At 39.8% G+C, this 20,033-nt stretch overlaps 2 protein-coding genes across 2 annotated transcripts; both read right to left on the reverse strand.

Moving 5' to 3' along the window:
- Window positions 1-6,949: 6,949 nt before the first annotated feature.
- On the reverse strand, window positions 6,950-16,456 carry slc17a9b (solute carrier family 17 member 9b). The gene is made up of 13 exons (XM_063878556.1): window positions 15,803-16,456; window positions 14,977-15,174; window positions 14,308-14,447; window positions 13,717-13,816; window positions 13,309-13,439; window positions 13,077-13,173; window positions 12,360-12,456; window positions 11,460-11,547; window positions 11,337-11,371; window positions 11,098-11,213; window positions 9,916-9,971; window positions 9,780-9,809; window positions 6,950-9,429 (listed from the first exon to the last, which is right to left on the reverse strand). Exons 1-13 carry the CDS (start codon window positions 15,934-15,936, stop codon window positions 9,251-9,253), a joined length of 1,401 nt encoding a protein of 466 aa, XP_063734626.1. The 5' UTR covers window positions 15,937-16,456; the 3' UTR covers window positions 6,950-9,250.
- A 511-nt stretch (window positions 16,457-16,967) lies between these two features.
- On the reverse strand, window positions 16,968-19,525 carry LOC134861381 (glucose-induced degradation protein 8-B homolog). Its single transcript, XM_063878568.1, has 5 exons — window positions 19,433-19,525; window positions 18,948-19,077; window positions 18,636-18,832; window positions 18,323-18,520; window positions 16,968-18,035 (listed from the first exon to the last, which is right to left on the reverse strand). The coding sequence occupies exons 2-5, from the start codon at window positions 19,063-19,065 to the stop codon at window positions 17,862-17,864; spliced, it is 687 nt and encodes a 228-aa protein (XP_063734638.1). The 5' UTR covers window positions 19,066-19,077; window positions 19,433-19,525; the 3' UTR covers window positions 16,968-17,861.
- Between the last annotated feature and the right edge of the window lie 508 nt (window positions 19,526-20,033).

The following is a 20,033-nucleotide window of genomic DNA, read 5'->3' on the forward strand; positions in this document are numbered from 1 at the left end:
AGTGGTAGAGAACATCAAAGGAGCGGCAGCGTGGTTTCTGAGGTGGATTCGTTGCCTTCCACTCCAGGGGAAGCAGGTGCCAGTGTTGCTTTCTTCATTGTCTCTTAACTTGTTTTGCTGTTTTCTCACTTGTTTTTCTCACCCCCCCACCCTCTAGGAATAAGCAACCTGAAGTACGCACACAAGCACACGTGCATATGCGTGCACAGATGCACCAACACACACACTCTTGTGAACACAAAGTGTAACACACTGGTGCTGCCTGCAGACTTTCTGGTCAGAACACTGATTTCTGTCGTTGTGACATCTGAAGGGTGCTACAGCACAGCCAGACACCTGGATACACATGGCATCTTTCACTACTGTGTGTCAAAGTGTGTGTGTGTGTGTGTGTGTGTGTGTGTGTGTGTGTGTGTGTGTGTGTGTGTGTGTGTGTGTGTGTGTGTGTGTGTGTGTGTGTGTGTGTGTGTGTGTGTTTGTGCACATGCTAGGTGTGCGTTGGGTGTGGGGGAAGGTGCCATAGAAGGCACCATCTCCTGGGGGTACCTCATCAGCTTTTCCTGGATGGACCACAAGCTCAGATGCTTGTGGCAATGTCGCATGTCCTCATTGACCTACATGATACAGAATACACACATACGCATGTGACATGTATCTCCATGCAAACCTACATGTTTACACGGAAATATTTATGCATTCACATGGGAGAATGAAGTCATGTATGATCATGCAAATCCTGGTCAATGGTGATGAGGATGGGGCGCTTATAAGGTTTCCATTTCTAATTGAATGTTGCCCGAACCTTGTTGTGGAAGAAATTTCAATGTGCAATTAATAACTGTTTATAATGCTTTTTACTTAATATTGTTCGTAAAACTAATGTGAAATACACTTTATATCACAGAGGTTGACGCTTTCTCCTTTGAATTTTCAATGTTCTCTAGTCTATTTGCATAAGAAATACAAAACATAATTACAATGCAAACAGTCATTTTGTATCAAATAACATGTAAACATGTTGTTTCCCCTTCAGTATCTAATATAACATGTAAAAAACAAGACTTTGACAAACACACATAAAACTGTATTTTCAAACATTTGACCTAAAGTAATTGAATCATAATTTCACTGCTCTGTATTTTCTTAAATAAGAGGCAACAGAGATAACTAGGTCTTTAGAATACATTTCATACCAGCACCTCCTTTAAAAAATGATAAGGAGGTGCAGGTATAAATGATAAGTAACAATTGATTTGAAAAAATGGTCTTGAGCGTATTGAACTTGGATATTTAACATATTTTTCATGAAATTGTAAAAATGTTTTCAGGTTATCTGTAGCTGCTACAGTATATATCGGAGTTCTGCAAGCATATTCCTTTTTCACTGTGTTTGTAGCTGGCATGAGAGAGACTGCCTGCAGCTTGTGTGATGGTCTGTGGATATGTGTGGATGTAGGGGGGGATTGTGTGTGCATGTGTACTTAAACCTCAGGCCATGGAAGTGTGTGTGTCTGTATGTGTGGCTCATTATGTGTATTGCGGTTGCGTGTGTTTGTATCAGTGCGTGTGTGTTTGTGTGTGCAGGGGAAGAAAGAGTGTAGGTGAGTGCAGAAGACGAACCTGTCAGTTTCACAGCTGGTTTCTCTGGCTGCAGGGCTCAGGCCGGAGCAGGGTGACACTCGGCATCACAGCAACACAGCACAGGGCCTGGGGTAAACACACCATCATATACTGTAGGCTGATGTACACACACACACACACACACACACACACACACACACACACACACACACACACACACACACACACACACACACACACACACACACACACACACACACACACACACACACACACACGTACGTACCCTGGTTGACTGCCCTCACCCTGCAAGACCAAGAGACCAGTGAAACACACCACCTGGGCAAGTCATCATATCTTGTCAAGATTTTTTTTCTTTCTTTTTGGCTCGTTGGAAGTGTGAACAACATCACAGACCAGATTGCCTGGCAATGGGCTGACCATCATGTTGTAAGGACGGGGGGGAGGTTGGGAGGAACACTGAGTGATAGAAATTAAAAGAGTATAATGTAAGATGAGAATGGCTTTCCTTTGAACGATGGAGCTTGCTTGTCTTCCTGCATCATGGGCCACAGTAGCTTGATCAGGACTATTATGGTCACTCATGGCACATTATTGATGATAGAAGTTGATGTGCACTATTATCTGGATGGTCCCTTCCTGCGTCAAGAGGAGACGGCGTTCCCGTCCTTTGGTCTCATTCTGGGACTCGCTTCATAGCGTTTTCCCGAGCGAAGTGGACTCTCTGTGGGGAAAAGAGCCTCAGGCATCCCCCCCCCCGCCTCCCTCCCAACCAAAGCGTCTCCCCCACATCCTCCACCATCCCCACACATTTCTATCTCCACTATGATGGAAGTGATGGCAATTTCTTCAGGGTATTAGGATGATGCTGGCCCTTTTTTTAGTTCTCATAACCAGTACAGTTGTCATAAAAAAGCGCATCAAGTTAGGGGGGAAAGAAGGACAGTTTTAACACTGAGGTTAAGAGAGTCAATTTATCCACAATGTGCAATGTTAATGAGATAATTGTGATTCTGTAGAGCGCTCTTGAGCAACAGAGCAAAGGTATGCTTAGAAAAATAAACAGCCACCTTGTGAATTCTGTTGACATTTTGGGGAGAAAGATCCTAAGTGGAGTCAATTATAAAAATAAAGTAAACATGTTGACAGGAGAAATGAAACTGTGTTTTGACTGCTGTTGTCAAGGGAGGTTTGCCTGTCTAAAGTTTACACAGCAAATGACTATGCTTCAGTGATTCTGCCCTGGATATATGTGTGTCTGTGTGCGTGTGTCTCTGTGTGTTTTTGAATGTGTGCACTCAGCGATCAACTTCTGCTAAATACTAATTACTGAATACTTAGTACGGATGCCCTTTCTATTGGGTCCCTTTAGTATAAACATTCATTATGGCTCTTTTTCTCCTTTGTAGCCCCATCATCATTATTCCATCGCATCCCCCGAGGAGTGAGACAGAGCCGAGGCCGGGGCCGGACCAGGCTGGGTGAGAAAACACTGTAGAACCAGAGCACCAGGACCTGGGAATGCACACAAGTGATATTTGTGCGCGGAGATCAAAAAGCATTTACCTTTAGATGTTTCCCTGATATGAATATTCAACATCCTTATTGAAATCTAATTTGGGTCTCCTTGTCTCAGGGGTCTTTTCATCAGTGCCTGTTGCCTGAGGCCACTGCTGATTGACAGCCAAACTTTAGTAAAGAGCAAGCAGGAAAAAAGGAGAGATCTGGTGGTGTTGGAGATGTGAGCACTGTGTAGCCGGGGAGAGCTGGAACAGATGAGTGGAGGGGTGCTGAAGGGGGACGACGGGGGTGGGGTATTTAACCTCCTCACGTGTATGCACAACAGAATGCTGCATTATTAGGAACTGAATGAAAATAATAAGCTGGACAGAGATATGTAATACCTTTAAATCTACTGATCCTTGTTGGTTAACATACAATCATTGTTTGGTTTGCAAATGAGGATGATTTAGTGTTTCTCTACAGCAATGATTAGTCAGTTTTTATGACCTTTTTACATTATTTAAGCAAAAAAAGTCCAAATATTTTATATTTTCTGGTGTGTCAATCGAAGTTTGGCTAATTTTCTCTGTTTGATAACATTGTTAACTGCATATTTGGGTCTGTTAATCAGACAAAACATAACATTGTATTTTAGAAAGCTTTGATGGACATTTTTCCTAGTTTTGTGATATGGAATAGCTTACGCAACTAATTGATTTGATAATGTCATTACCAAATGATTCAACACAGAAACAGCCAAAGATCTTCACTCTTGCTAAAGCAAATGCATTTTCTTCTAAGATTTTTTGGGAGCAAATCATCTTACCACTATTAAATCCTTAACTTATTTCTCGCCTGATTTATTTGCAGAACCACAAATATACTTTATTATTATTGACGATTTTTGTATTCCAAACACAGCAAAGATGGTTTGAATTCAAATTAGCTTTTTACAATTTATAAAATAATTTAGCTTGAAAAATGTGGATAATCAATTAAAAGGTCATTTTTTAAAATAAATTATTTAATATTTTCATTTTAAAGTCTTAAGACTGAAAGCAATTTTATTAACATTTTAAACCAAATTATTTAGAGCAGATTGAACAATACTGTAAATAATCGTTAGCTGCAGTCCAACTAATAATATATATGTATAGATCAATTGTAAGACTGGTATGTCCATCACAGTCAATGGCAGTATAAAAGCATTCACATTTAACAAAGACAGTTTACATTGTTATGGAGATCAAATCTGCTATATTTACACAGTTGCGAGAGTATTTCATTTGTTCCCATCTTGTCTTAAAACTAAGCAGCTGATGCTCCCTGCCAAAGGCAAAGCACCATATTGTTTTCTAAAATTATATTTCTAAACATTTGTTCAGTCATTTGTCTCCGTTTCTGACTCAGGACCTGTGAACTCCATTACCATTCATTTGGCAAAATAAGAATAAATAAATAAATCTCTGTTCTCTCACTCTGTCTGCAGGGGAGAGATGGTCCGCACAGATAGAGTGCATTTGTGTCTTTGTTTTTTTTCTGGCTTATATAATAGCAAATATTAGAGATTTAAAACAGCCTGAGCTGCCCCTGAAACCAGAAAACAAACACTGTGAAGAAGGATTCAAACAGAACATACATGTGGAGCCTATAGAAGCAGACATCACTGCAAAAACTCTGTTGGATTACTAACAAAGATTTCTTTGTTCTGTAAAGAGTAATATTCCTGTTGCTGGTGGGTCTGAATATAGATGTTTTGTGCATGTACACACACACCCAAAGCAACCTGTCCTCATCTGGCCAGTGGGCTGAGCACGGTTTAATGTTATTATTGCGCAGGTGTGGGTCTTGTCCCTCAGGGTTCCATTAAAATTATGCCCCTCTCAATAGCGGCTCCATTTGCTCTTTAGATTTAACACAGGCCATATGTCTAGCAGGAGGCAAACAGCTGATATGGTTTAATTGACAGAAATCAACATATTTGGTGGTGTGTGTGCAGGTCTGTGTGGTGTGCTAATGGTGGATGTGGTTGGGCTCATGGGATCCTTCTAAGGGGTCAATTGTGTATCAAAACAGAGTTTGGAAAGAAAGGAAGGGGGCAACAGAAAAGAGAGGCAGAGACAGACACAGGGAGATGTTGATAGCTATGAGACACAAAAGGAATTCATAATGGAGACAGAGTAAACTACCAAAGACTCAAAGCATAGTTTGGCATTGCAGGACATAACCCGGCATATCAATGTGTGAATACATTTCCTTCATTTTGGAGCTGACATTCTTGTCTATTCAGGGAACACCGCTGTGTGCAGAGTGTTAACTTCATGTTTCATCTCGCTTCACAGAGACATTGTCCCCGGCTGCAGTCAAATCATGTAAAATTACCTTTGTCACAGAGCTGATTTGGGCTCAGGAGGGGACCCAATACAAATGAGGGTATCCACCGCAGGGCCCTCAAACTCAATCCGACTATGCAAGACACCGAAATAATTAGATTTGACAAAACAAACCATTTAATAGTGGCTTGACAGAATTTTTTTCTTGGATATATTTTTGAAAACTAGGAGAATGGTTAAAAGTAGTTCTAAGTCATAAGGGATAACGCAACATTAGGCTAACAGGCACAGCACAATTAGCACATAAACCCTGTCAATGGCCCTCAATATCACAGCCCTCAAAGGAATAACTGACTTATAATGTTTCCTGATCTACCACTACAAAGTCATTAATCCTTCCCACACAATGACCAGTCTTAAACAAGGCCTCCATATTATTAAGTAGCCTTATATGGTTTAGCTTTATACTAATTAGCATTCAGATCAGGGACCAGAGGCAGCCCCTCCACCACTGAGGAAGGACATAGGATGAGATGGCGACACAGTGAAATGTCATTAACTTGATGTTAATTACTAATTAATGGGGCTATTTCATTTACATGTATCTCTGGCTCTCTGATGGGGCCTGCCTTTACGGGGTTACTCTTACTAGCCCACAAGTTGGGGGAGGGTTTATCTCCCCTCTCCTCTACGCTCACCCTCACAGCTTTCATCTCTGCTAATTAAATAGTGGGCCACTCATCATGATTATGTCTGCTTTTACAACACCATTTTCTGTCAGCGAGAGCACTCCAATAAGTGACTGACCAGCTCTTTAGCACCATGGCTGTTTTTGTATGAACTATACATCAAAGGCCAAATTCAGTGCCAACTCCCTCCACTCCTGACTTCTATCTGACTTGTTACTTTTACTCACTTGTGGCCCTCCTCCCTTCCTTTTTTTATTGCCACGCGGCAGCCACAAGCCGTCCGTCTCCATGGCAACCTGAGCCATTCTGTCCCATGAGAAGGAGTGGGTTGGGTTGACTAGCGTCTGGCCATTCACACGTGGGCAGTGCCAGCTAGCCAACATGGCACACAGCATACTGCCATATGGTGCCACCACATACGTCCCGCTAGCCCGGACTCGGGATCTGGGCCTGTAGTGATCCGCTGGTGTGAACAGGACGGACCTGATCTAGACGCTGCTCAGCAGCTGATCCACATGCAGACTTGGCTACTGATGAAGAGTTCTTAGCTTCACAGAAAAACATGCCCATAATGTAGTGCTTATAGAGTATGATGAACTAACAGGTGTTTGATACTCATGATCATGAAATCATAGGCTACATTTCCTATAAGTCATCTCAATAAGCTTTAGGAGAAATTGCACATAGAAGGCCTCTGACTTCATGGCATACATAGTTTGGAGGCTGGATGGAACCATGTGCTCTCCTCATTGCTGAAACTGTGCTGCCTCCTTGTGGAACTACATAGAAAATACATGTGTGCATCATGAAACAACTCAACAATGTTGACAAAATATATTTTTATTCAAAGTTAATATATGCTTTAAATACAACATATTTAAAAAGCATTACAATAATGCATTTTCCCCACAAATGTATTCTCTCTATCATACATATCTTACATGTTATCAAAAAGGATTTGTCAAAGAACCTACAGTCAGATATGTTGGTGAACAGAACTTCAGTTATTTTTTATGTTAATGTCAACACAGAAACAGAAAAAGAGACAACGATGGCAGCTGTAAATTATGCACATCGGCTAAGGCAGAGTAAACTTATGATTATTGTGGGGCTTTTGGTTTGACGATAATAAGGCTAAAATCGGTGAAGGTTGTGGCCTTGTGTATGATCACAACAAAACATAGTGTAGGCAAAGGATCCAAGTTTCATTTGGTGTCGACATCATATTTCAGATTAGATATTATCTTAAATTATTCATTATGATCAGTAGATGTATGTGTCCTTGTAATACACACACAAACAATTTAAATATGTTATAAAGAAAATGCATTTTTACTCTGAACATTTTAAATAAAAAAAACTATCTAACAAACATATTGGTTATTTCCGAAATAAAAACAACCAAACAAAGTAAAATAAAAATAGACAAAGAAAGGGAGACGCAAAAAAAACTCATTCAAAGAAGGCAAGAAATGTAATAATGCACAATAATTAACGGAGGACACTGAGTGACAACAGTGAGCATATCTTAAAGTTCTCTCATTCCTGAAATCAGGCACAAAAAAAATAATGCATAGAATTTTTTTGAGGAACACGTGTCAAGAAAGCATCTAGATTGAAAATTACATTTTGAGACTGTGCTGTGAAAGCTAAATATCACAATCACTTTAACATTTCAACATTCAGCCGGAGTTATGTAGCTTTTATGACATCACACACTTTGCAGTGAAATGGATGTTTTCCAGTTCCTCAACTCACCCTTTCAAATTCTCAAACCTTTTCCTGCAACATTCATTGTGTCCATAAAATTTCACCTCAGCTTGACAGAATGCAGAAACGCTTCCTCCGACACCACCAAGATAAGTAAATGAGCTCCTTCCTGTGTGCAGCTCCTTCCCAACTCCTGACATCACTTATGCAGCGCTAAGATAACATTGATGTTAATGTGACAAAAAGGTTGTATCTTTGCAAAGCAAAACAAGTTTGAAATATATATCGACACCTTTCTTTCCACCAAAGTGCAGGTCAGAAAGCAATAATAGGTGAGGGACTTAACTTACAGAAATCTGATATAGTTATTCATACTGCATCACACTGTCAAAAAATTACTCTTTACTAACTATGATTTTTTGTAATCTTACCATATATATTTATTTTCCCTGTCATCTTACTTAATATATTTATTTTATAAAAGACATTTCAATGGACACAAAAATCTTATGTAGTCTTATAAATATATATATATATACACTCAAAAAATAATTAAGTGAGGTATTTCTATGACATGCAATCACATAGAACAAAAATAAGAATAATTAGTAACCTTTGGTCTTTTTATTGGAAATTCTTTGAGACTAAAAACAAGGAGGATGCAGTACGTCAGAGCCTTAATGTAACACAGCGTCCTCTTTCACCTCCTCTGACTGTAAAAATAAGATGAGCTTGTAACCATGGAGATGGGGACTATAAACGGTAGACTGTATGGGACATTAGAGCGCCTGCCAAGTAATTAGTGGCTGGGTAATGAGGTGTCACTCAGACATTGATGGGTGAGTACTAATAAAAGACTTCAGGTGCAAGAGGCCGGACCCTCCCTGCGTCACCCTTCCCCGCAGGGTAAGAACTCACACCTTGGTCTGTCACAACTGTCAGAGAGCTCCTGAGACTTCCACATCCATTATTCTTACATATATTAATATGTTGATAACAATTTACACAACTTCTCTTGTTCTAAGTAACACGTTCTGTAACAAATGATGAACTCAGAAACTGTTTAATCACCATACGCTACACAAGCCAGACCTTGAGGTAGTGTAGACTTTTTCTTTCCCATTCTGCTACAAACTGAATCTCTGTTTTTCTAGGATATGAAGATTTTGATACAAGATTTTACAGTAACAGTGTGCTAGCTCTGCTTTGTGCTTTTCAGTAACTGTTGCAACACTTCCTCAACTAGCAACAGAGCTTATCAACATTTTCCAGATGTTATATGCAGGCGTGCCACATGCTATCCATTGGCTAGTTCTCCAATGTGGATAATGTCTTAGCTGCTGGTTGCCCAAGGTTGTGTCTCCATTGAGGGATAGCATGCTTGTTGGCTTGCTCAGCTTTGAGGCTGATGATTTAGATGTGGATGTTGTGGTGTCGGACCTTACTGTAGTCAATGTCGACCCGGCGGGCCTCAGCGAAGGCCAGAAAGGTGCAGAGGCCCAGCAGGTTGACAGTGGTGATAAGGGCGAACACTGATGTCCAAGAGCCTGTGGCCTCAATGAGATACCCAGAGAAATACACCAGTAGGACCCCTGCACCGGAACACACGAATCAGCATTAATAGTGTCTTACAAAGAACACAGTACCTTCAAGGTGATTGTTCAGTTTTTCCGCAGAGAATATGTCATAGTCCATTACGCGTTTCTCACAGGACCACAAACTGTCATGCCCTGTATTATTCATCCGACACAAAATCCATTATGCTCTCTTGATGAAATATGCATGGAACATAGGAGACAGGAAGACTGACAGGAGACACATCCGTGCAAGGTTTGAATTTAGAGAGGTGGATGAATTATTTCAATTAATAGATGCATAGGTGTCATTTAGCAACTGCTGGTTAAAGATTCATCACAGATATTTGTCTCTGCCAGAAACTCACCTAGGAAAGCACCACACGTATTCATGACACCTGTAAAGGAAATGCAGAGGCACACAAAATTCAAGACTCAATAAAAATGTCACCTGTGCTTTAAAAAATGTTTGAAAAATAATTTCTGAAGATTTCTTTAACTTACCAAATAAAGCTCCAGCACAGGAAGGAGCAAGATCTTGAACATTTACAGACACACCGCTGTAAATGAAACACATGTTATTAGTAATTTCATCAGCAGAAAAAGATGCTCAATTGACTCTGAATTGCCTCAGAGTAAAACTAATAATCAGATCTAAAGAATCTTAGTAACAAACATTTTTGAACGAATCAGAAAAAAAAATGAATGCTTGAGTTCAGGGAAAAGGATTGTAAACAGTCTTTTTCTCCCAGGTTGCTATCTCCAACTACATTTATATCGTTCCTTTTAATTAAATAAATAGATGTAACTTAAGCAAGCCAATAAAAAAATACATGTTGAAAACATTCTATACTAATGCCCAGGAAAAAGGAAGACAAACTAATATTATGGGCGACTTTTCAAATGACACTTCACGACAAAAAGCTCTGAACCATGACAGCACACAGCAGCTGCTTCCTCATACTTGTGGTTATGTTTGGTCATCATTTTGTTCTGTCTCTATAGAGACTGAGCCATTATTGTTGACCTGCCCTAACTCAGTATGCACTTCTGCTTTTGTTTAGGCATAAAGTGACAAGCACATAGTACAGTTGAAAAAAGGATTAGCTAGTGATATTGTATGTTGATAGTATTATCAATATACCTATGAATAGCTTGTCAACATATTAGTGCCAAAAAACATTCATTAGCACACTTAATGTGGGTTAATCTGAATTTAAAAATAGTCCACAATAGAGGCACTATTTACTTCCTGGTGAGAAATGTTTGCTAAAGCTCTTTCTTTTTATGTATTATTATTCAATTAAAGTCAAATCAATGACACATTTTTAGCAGGCATGACCTTTTCTATGAAAGAAAGGATAATTAGGTCCTTCTTTTGGCAATTTTTGTAATGTGGTTAAAGTGCAAAACACTACACAAACTCAATAAATCACAGGTGACAAGTGGGTCAAACAGCAGACTACAGGCCTTTTTAACTACAGGCCTAACTGAAGCTGAGATGCTGCCAAGTCTTTCTTTGGCCGAGCTTGGTGGGCCCAACTGCTGAGGTTCGAACACACTTGTATATTACAGAGGTTTGTAATATATTAGGGTGAATGTCGTGGTTTAAACTGGTTTCGAGACAAAAAGGCTCTGGTTTTAGGGTGAAAGACAAGAGTGTAAGGAAAATCTAGGAGCAAATACCTGTGACTGAAGGTGGTGAGGCCCATGGTGGCCGACACAAATGCTACAGCCCAGGGGAAGGTATTTTTGCCACACAGAAGAAGAGTAAACACACTGGACACACCCATGGAGAAGAACTAACAGAGGAATGAAAGCACAAAAAAACTCAATCAAATACTTGCATGATGTTCAAGTGTGAATAGATGACAATGACTTAACAAACAGGTAACACAGGATAATAAGGTTGTCAAAATGTGTACCTGCATCAACTTCCTCACTGAGGCTGTGTCAAAGCCTGTGGGGATCAAGAGAAACATTAGTACAATTATTTACCTGCTTTATCAATAAGAATAACTCAAATATTTGTTTATAAGTCGACCTACCTTGACTGATGAGGTGGTCAGACAAGCAGCCACTGAAGAGGGATGAGGGTATGGCCACCAACCAGGGAACAACATTGAACACCCAACCCTGTAGAGACAACAGATTTTCTGGGCATGAATTACCTTAACCAAACAGCGGGGTACATCAAGTGTTAGTTAATTTCTCGTATCGTAATAGGAACTTGTCGAGATGTGGCTCTATATTTGGCAACCCCTTTGTTCAAGATGAAAATATATCATCATGTAAGTCATGGATTGTCATTAAATTGTGATAAGACATCATGGCGCTCCAGAACCCCCGGCCGGTTGACATTTTTGTTTCTAATCAAAATGTCTTAATATATGGACAGATTGCTATGAAATGTCAGATACTGGATTTTACTAGTCCCCAGAGGATGAATGCTAATGACTTGGATGATCTCCTGACTTTTTGTCTGTGTACAGCAGCAGGTAAAAGTGTGTATTGCTTTGGGGAATATCTCTCCAAATACCTGATGGATTGGCATCTTAGACATTCATGGAATGTCAATAAATTCAATGCAATAAATAATAATGACTTTGACCTGATTTTGACCTGATCTGCCTCAGCTATACATTCTGTTTAGTGCTATTTAGTAGCTAAGTAGCTTGCAAACAGTCTAAACTAAGATGATGAAAATGGTTAACATTAAACCTGCTTAATATCTTCACATAAGCATGTTAGCTTTTGGGAGCTTGTTAGCATGGCAGCGTTGGCATGTTAATCAAACAACACTTTGCCCAATTATAGTCTCACAGAGCTGCTGGCATGGCTGTGGACTCTTAGTCTGGTTAACATATTCTGTCTTGATGTCAAACCTTCATGGTTGTTTTACTGTAGTAGTTGCTGTACCAAATATGTATCAAATGTATCTTGTTTACCTTGGCATCAGGGAAAGTGTCTTTAAAGTATGTTGGCAGCCATGACAAAAGAGTGAAGAATGTGCTGGCTGTGCAAAGGTGCGTAACGATCACAGCACTATTGACAATAAAGAGAGAGAAACAGACAAAATAAGTTAATTGAAACTATAGTTATACATACTGTATGTTAACTGAAGGTTGCTCACTGTTGTTGACTAAGGCAATGTCCCAAATCTCATGATCTGACAGAAGCTTGTGTGCTGCGTGTTTGGCATTTATTTTTTTCCTGTCTAACAAGTCATATCTGTGGTCAGGCAAGTAGCGTCTTATGAAGGATCAGATACGTTAGATAGAACACAGATTTTCCCTGTCACTGAAAACTGGGCATATCAGTGTACACAAATCATATTGACCCCAGGGAGATACTGGAAGGACATAGAAGAACTCTAAATGACACATTAACAGAGGCAGCTAGAGACTGGGCGTATTGTTCCAAAATGTGGTACATATAAAAGCTGGATCTTAGTCTGCAGAAACCTTTGCATTACAAAGATTTGATCTGTCATGATTCAATATGTTTTGCATATATTTCCCCATTCTTTCACATAGATTACTTCTTCTTAAATCTCTATTCCTTCATACAAAGGAGGAACACAGAGAACAAATTGCACTCATACACAGATAGATTTGAACAAACATTCAAACTCATACCTAACACTTCCTTTATCTTTATCTTACCAGACTGCTGGTTGTTTTAAGAGCCGCAACCAATGTCTTTTAGACAGTTTGGATTGGGGCCCACCACTTCCCAGGGCCTCCAGGGTGATGATAGGCCCTGCAAACACAGACCAACACAGACACGTGAGGATACAAAAGAACACTGACTCCTATTGTACGAAGAAACAGCTACAAGATAGGACTGTGCTATGATGTCACTAGATAGTGTTGACACATTTAAAGCCTCTCTTGCCTTCTCCCTTGAGCAGATATTTCCACATGCAGTAGGCCCAGAGCACTGAGAGGAGACCTGACACATAAAAAACACTCTGCCAGCCATACAGGTCCAACATGAGGGAGCCAGCCCCTCCTATCACCAGAGTGCTGGGGGGAAAAGGTCACAACAAGACATGAAAAGTCAGACAAACATACCTTTGTAATAAGATGTTTCAACAGAGTGCTTGATTAGGCACATACTGTAAAAGGCATAAACTGAACTTATAAAGTAAACACATATCAAGATGTCTGCATAAAGAATATATCATAAATATTTCATTATTGCGGGATAACAACAGACCCAGCTTTTAAAATAACCTGTCCTCTTTGCACTTTCTAGGAATAGAAAAAACTCTTTCCCACCATTCCCATTTTATTGACTCACCCCAGGTAAGATCCACTACCCACGGTGCTCATGAGGAAACCCCTTTCACTTTCCACCACCTTCTGAGAGCACAGACTCGCCAGAGAAGGGTAATGAACTCCTAAAATCAGGACACAAAACATGATCAGTTGATCGAGAAAGTCATTCAAAAGAAACAAACACGAAGGTAAAAAAAGCCGGATTTTTACTATGAAAACACTCAAAACAAACATCTGAGGGGAAATGTAGTCCATGGGGAATAATAATACTTAAACAACTTTCAATTTAAAGTCTCTTTCAAAAAGGCCTGTCACAATGCATAAAAAACTTCTTCTAAAAAAACAGACACCTAGACATTAAATCTACTACAAACTTAACATGTGTTTGTGTGATTAATGTTGTCGGCCTGTTTCTAATTATCTAGCACAGCCAGCAGACTTTAAAATAAGTTGCACAACTATACTCTTTCAAGAACATAAAAAATGGTACAGCCTGTTTTAAGGTCATGAAAGATCAAAAATCCCCGAAAAATGTGGAATTAAGTTAGTTTCCCCTTAAAAACATACAGAAATCTTAAAATTAAATTGCTTTCATTTGCACTGTACTTCTCACCTTGTAACAAGCCCATTAGGAAGCGGGCCAGTGTCATGGAGAATATTGGCTGGGAACAGAAGTGGGCCAGGATGGGGGTGAAGGCCGTCATCGACCCCCATGCTGCCGCAGACAGCAGGAGGACCTTCTCACCTCCAACACTGAGGACACAGAATAAAGATACAGTGAGTACTAGCTTTAACGTTTGCCCGCACAGAGAGCTGCTTTCATTATTTAAAGGTTGCAAAACGTATTACAACTATGATCAATTGGATGTCTTATAACACTAGTCATCCTGCCTGTGGTTATTTTAGAAGAAATGTACTGAAAGATAAGATTTTGAGGAATCATTTCAGACTACTAACAATGGTGTGACTATTCTGGAGTGAATACAACTCTTATCTGTACATGACACTATCAGCCGGCAAGAGTTTACACCATGATAATACAGAGGAAACATCTAGCGCTATTTACTGTATTATCTTATCCACTATGAGCAAACAAATGGGGGCCGTTTGTGTCACTGCCAGTAACGTTCTCATGCAAATGACACCTGATGAGCAGGAGGCTAAAACAGCTGGCAATCGAAAACTAGTGTCATTTACAGCATACCTAATTAGATAACGCAGTTTTCTAAGGCCACTTTTATCTCACAACAGGACTACTGTTTGAACTCTTAATGATTCCCACCGGTCGCTGACGTAGCCTCCGAACACTTGGGTGAAGCAGTAACCCCAGAAGAAGCTGCCCAGCACCATGCCTGACTCGCTCTTGCTCCAGTTGAACTGCTCTGCCATGTTGACAGCACAGATGGGCATCGCCACACGGGCGCAGTAGAGGAGGCATGTCCCAAGCAGCAACACCACCGTCCATACCCTTGCCACTGGCCTGCACAGGAGAGGAAGCAGAATGGATTTAACAAAGGCAACATTTGGAGACGATCTTTGGACTTAGAACTAGTTTAAAGGGAATGTCTTATCTAACTAGGGGGGGAAGACTGTCCCCACTTTGGCTGCACTCCAGGTATATTTAGCATGAGTTAAAGTGGCTTCTATGAAGGTTAGGTTAAAGAGTGTAACTATGGTTAGGTTGAATCTACTAGGGGTACATGCACTGTCCTCAAAATAAAGGAAATTACTTTAAGACATTGGTGTCAAACAATATAATGACTGGTGATACTTTATGATCTTTCTCTTTGCAGAAAGGAAGCCCCCCTTATACCTACTAATTTACCAGCCATGAGACGTATGTGGCACCCCAACTATTACTCAAGAGCCATGAACCGCCATAGATGATACGTGTCCTAAGCAACTGGTTAAGAGGTGCTGTGATTATAGGATATCCCTAAACATGACTCACGGCTAAGAGCTATAGAGTAAGAGTTGCTAAAAAGTATCGATATTGATTTAAATTCAAATCAAACTTCTCTAGACGTATGTGTTATCTTAAGTAGTTCAATTTGGGTAAAAAAACTAAAAAACAGCACTGTGAATGTTAGGGTTAACAACAGTGTTACCTTGTCCAGTGTGTGTTGTGTTCAGGCCACTTCTTGTGACATCCAGGAGCTCCGAGTTTTTCGGACGGATGGTTTTCCTTGTGACAGACCAAATCTGGACTACAGCTCTTGCCATGTTTTTGAATAACTGCCATTCAACGCGAGTTAACAGCAACCTCCTTTCACCCGCCTCGGCTGTTTTCTTTCGATTTCTTCCGGTCGATCAGTCAGAAAAGTAAACGTGTAAAAGAACTAATCCTGAAAACTGAAACGGGACTGAAACGGGACTGAATAAGGACGGGAGGCGATGGTCGTGGAGCTGACGCTGAAGGAGGGAGTCTGTTTTTCCTGATACCCTAGGAGGAGTAATCCACGTGTCAGTTTTCTCTCCAGCCTCCTTTTGCCGGCGACGCAGTTCTTCTTTTGATCGGTAGGGTTAATCTGGAAGTAATCATGTGGGTGTCTTTTCTAAACGAGTTTTATCAACCGATTCAGTATCATCAATCGAAAACACCCAGAGTGACGCCTCTGGCTCCGGTTCTTCTCCAATCATGACGGTGCAAAATATGTCACATATAACTGTGTCATCTATGGGAGCATCGTCCGAGCACCAGGATGTACTCTCCTCCTGACCCTCTCTTGCCGGATGGAGACGTGATGGTGCCGGTGCGGAGAGCTGCTCTGGGACAGGGAAGTGCGCAGTGACTGCCTCCAAGGTTGTTTTAAGGGTTTGTCTGTGTATGTGAGGCTTTGGCAGGAAATCGTTATATAACACCTCTGCATTCTGCACAACTTTTGCAGTGGTTTCGCACACTCCAGGTGGTGGTGGAATCCTTTTTTAGGTTAAAGTGGTGCATTATATATAAAGAAAGTTGCACAGTAGTAAAACAGGTACTCATACATTTTACTCTTGTAAATGTCCCCTCTTCAGAATCATATTATTGATTACTGTATGAAACTCTTAGCCCATAATTAATCACTAAAACTGTCAAATAAATGTAGTGGAGCATAAGAGTAACATACTTCAAATGTATAGTGCTTGACTTATGTCATTTTCTAAAAATGTTACACTGGTAAAGACACTTCATGTTTGAGTGTTGGTTTTACATTGCAGTACTGAAACTTGTGTACTTGAATGAATGGACTTATACAACCTAAAACACAGAAAGCATCATTCATTTAAGACTTGTGCAGTTTAAAAGTCACTTTTATTGCAAAATAATATCCCAGCAAAAAAAAACGGAGTAAAAGCACATCAAATTTCGCAAAATAGCTACTTATTCTATATATGTAAATAATCGGTCTGTAAAAGTGTCTCCATGTATGCAGACATAGATTTATTCATTCACATGTTTTATATCATCAGAGATATTTTATAATGGTATGTAACTGAGGCTGCCTTTAAGCTTGCAGTCACAGTATGCTGAACACATTTTAGCATTTCTGGAATCTTGCCTTATCCCACTTATTTGCTGCTTATGTATAGCTCAAAGGTTTCTCTTTTCTTTGTTATTTTGTGTATTTGCATCTTTTTATTATGTCTCAAGCAATGATGAAGTACGAATCTTACGCTAAATTCAACTTTCACAAACTTTAAAAAGATTCCATATATCTTGCTTTGGCTATTGCCTTCAGATAGAGGACTAGCTAAAATCTACAAGCTGAAATGTCTATTTTTTTAGTGGGAAAAAGTTTGCATTTATTTGAGGATCCCTAGACATCAAACTGGTCACACACAGAGTGACAGCCTAATTTAGGCTTTATCCACACCCTTCTATGCCAACAACTTTCCCTGCCAACAGACAGAAAAACTAGTATAACTCGAATATACTATTTTACATAAACAAACAGTAAATTATAATACCAAGTAAAATAACTGTCTGCATGTTATTTTAGTGTGAAGATTAATTTCAAAATGCCATCAATCCAGTTTGCACATTCTAGGTTATTAAAGTATCAAAAAGCAACCCTTACAAAAAAGAAAAGGTTGTACTCTATACGAGTCAGTTTGTTGGGGTATAAATAGATAAAGGAAATATGTCCATTTTGTAATGCTGTGGTATGTTTTCACTGTGGGTCCTTATTTTGGGTCTTCAATGGTTCCCTTGCTGAGGTCTGTCATTTTGGGATACTTCACTTTCTTTTGGTCAAGTTCATTTTGAGCCCACAGCAGTAGCTTCAGGAGTTTGGCCAGCTTGGGGGTTGACTCTCTGTTTTCGTAGTCTAGCACACACTGATTCACTTCACTCCATACCTGTAAGATAAAGACATGGACATTTTTTGTATTTGTACATTAACACACATTTACACAGAGACAGATTATCAAGGAAGTCATATGTAACTGATTTGAAAACAGGAGATAACAATATTAAAATTGTCTTTAAAAATATGCAGCACTAACATTCTATGTTGACATTGTGTTACAGTGATCAGATCAACATGTTGGGCTTTGTGTGAGATAATTCAATTGCAGGTTGCATGCAGTTTAAACTGATGCAAGACAAGACAGGGATGAGCTTTGCTAATATACTTTAACCGTACCTTTTGTCTCTGCATCATATTGAGCAGATCTCCAAAAGGTGATTCCTCAGGGTTGTCGAAAGCAAGCAGGGCCAGTGTCCTTTCCATCTCAGTCAGACATTCTCGGCTCTCCTCCCCCTGCTCTGCTAACTGAGATTGGGCAAATTCGAGGGCAGCTTCAGTCTCCCTTAAACGAATCAGCTCAATCAGATGCTGCTGCTGCAAACAAAAACAGCAGAGATGGTGCAAAAGTGTGAGATGATAAGAGAAGTCAAAGACAGGTAGTACAAAACCAAGAGGTCGAAAAAATGAGAGGGATTGTGTTTTGTTTTACCTGTAGGTGAAAATAGAGGTAACGGTTAGTATCCAGCAATTCTGGGTGCAGACTGTTAATCAGTGCAATGGCGTCCTGGATCTGTCCCTTCAAGATCATCTCTCTGATCTTAATTCTTTCATCTAGAGAATCCAAGTCCACACTAGGCTCTATTCCAGACTCCATCCTGAACTTCTCAGCTGCCTCCTTGAAGCCCTCTGTGGAGCAGAAACCGTGGTCAAATCCTGCACATTTTGCACCTTTTATCTGCACAATTGACATTTAAAAGGCAACCAAGAACAAACTTTGAGTAGTACAAAATCGGTACTTCACCTGTCACCAAATAGTTCATAATAAGCCTGTTCATATCGGCTCTCTGAATATGGACATTGTTGAGTTTATCCATCCACTCTTCCCTTGTTATGTCCTCCGGCTTCTCCGCATAACTCATTATGGTAATATCCTAAACGAATGCAGATGGGTTATCTTTACAGTTAACAGAAAAACATAAATTCATACACCTTAATCCTGGTAAGGATAATCATATAACGTTAGAACGGGTTTTGGCATAACCTCGTCAGTTTCTCAGCAACACTGCACCGGAAATTATAAGTCAAAACAGTTTAGGCCTACGATGAAAAACACAACATTGAAGCCTGATTTTCCTCAACACGAATCAAAACAAACACAACCTCCGCATTTCAGTACATTTATATAGAATCAACACATCATCAACGAATGCTTTTATGGTTAAATGTTTTCTATCTAATTGTATCTACAGCCCAAAATTCGTATTATAGTAATACAATTCACAATACCTGAAAATGTTTTCGCTACTTCCCAGCAGTAGCTAACTAGCTAGCGGAGGATAGCTACTTCTTCTTCCTCTACTTCCTCTATTTCCGGTACCGGTAACTAAAAGGTAAAATTCTGCCCCTACAGGATATAAATAGCATTTTATGACTGATTGAGAACTGCATTGCATTTATAATGAAGGACAATATGTTGTTGGTTTTTATATCCCCCTATAAAATGTATAATTATCTTACGATAACATGTTTAAAGGAACATTGATACAGATTTATTTGAGATGGCTACAGTACTTGAATACATACTTGAACCTTGTTATTTTCCACTACCCCTCACACAGCCAGTTTTTCCATTTATGTATATTGAATTAAATATTTTCCTCTAACTATATTAACACCAGTGTTGCCACAGTTACCTTGAAAAAGTAATCTGATTACTTGATTTTAAAAGTAACCAAAGTCCAGCTTTTGTTGTTTGGGTGGTGGGGGACCTCCTGCATTCGTAGCAGCTCTCTGCTTCGCACCACCTGGTGGGACTTGCTCTGTAAGTTTGACTGTGCCGTGCTGCGACTCCAAATGTTTCTTCAAATTTGACGTAGTGTTTTTGAAT

The sequence above is a fragment of the Eleginops maclovinus genome, chromosome 1, assembly GCF_036324505.1.
Source record: "Eleginops maclovinus isolate JMC-PN-2008 ecotype Puerto Natales chromosome 1, JC_Emac_rtc_rv5, whole genome shotgun sequence".
In the NCBI taxonomy this organism is placed as follows: domain Eukaryota; kingdom Metazoa; phylum Chordata; class Actinopteri; order Perciformes; family Eleginopidae; genus Eleginops; species Eleginops maclovinus.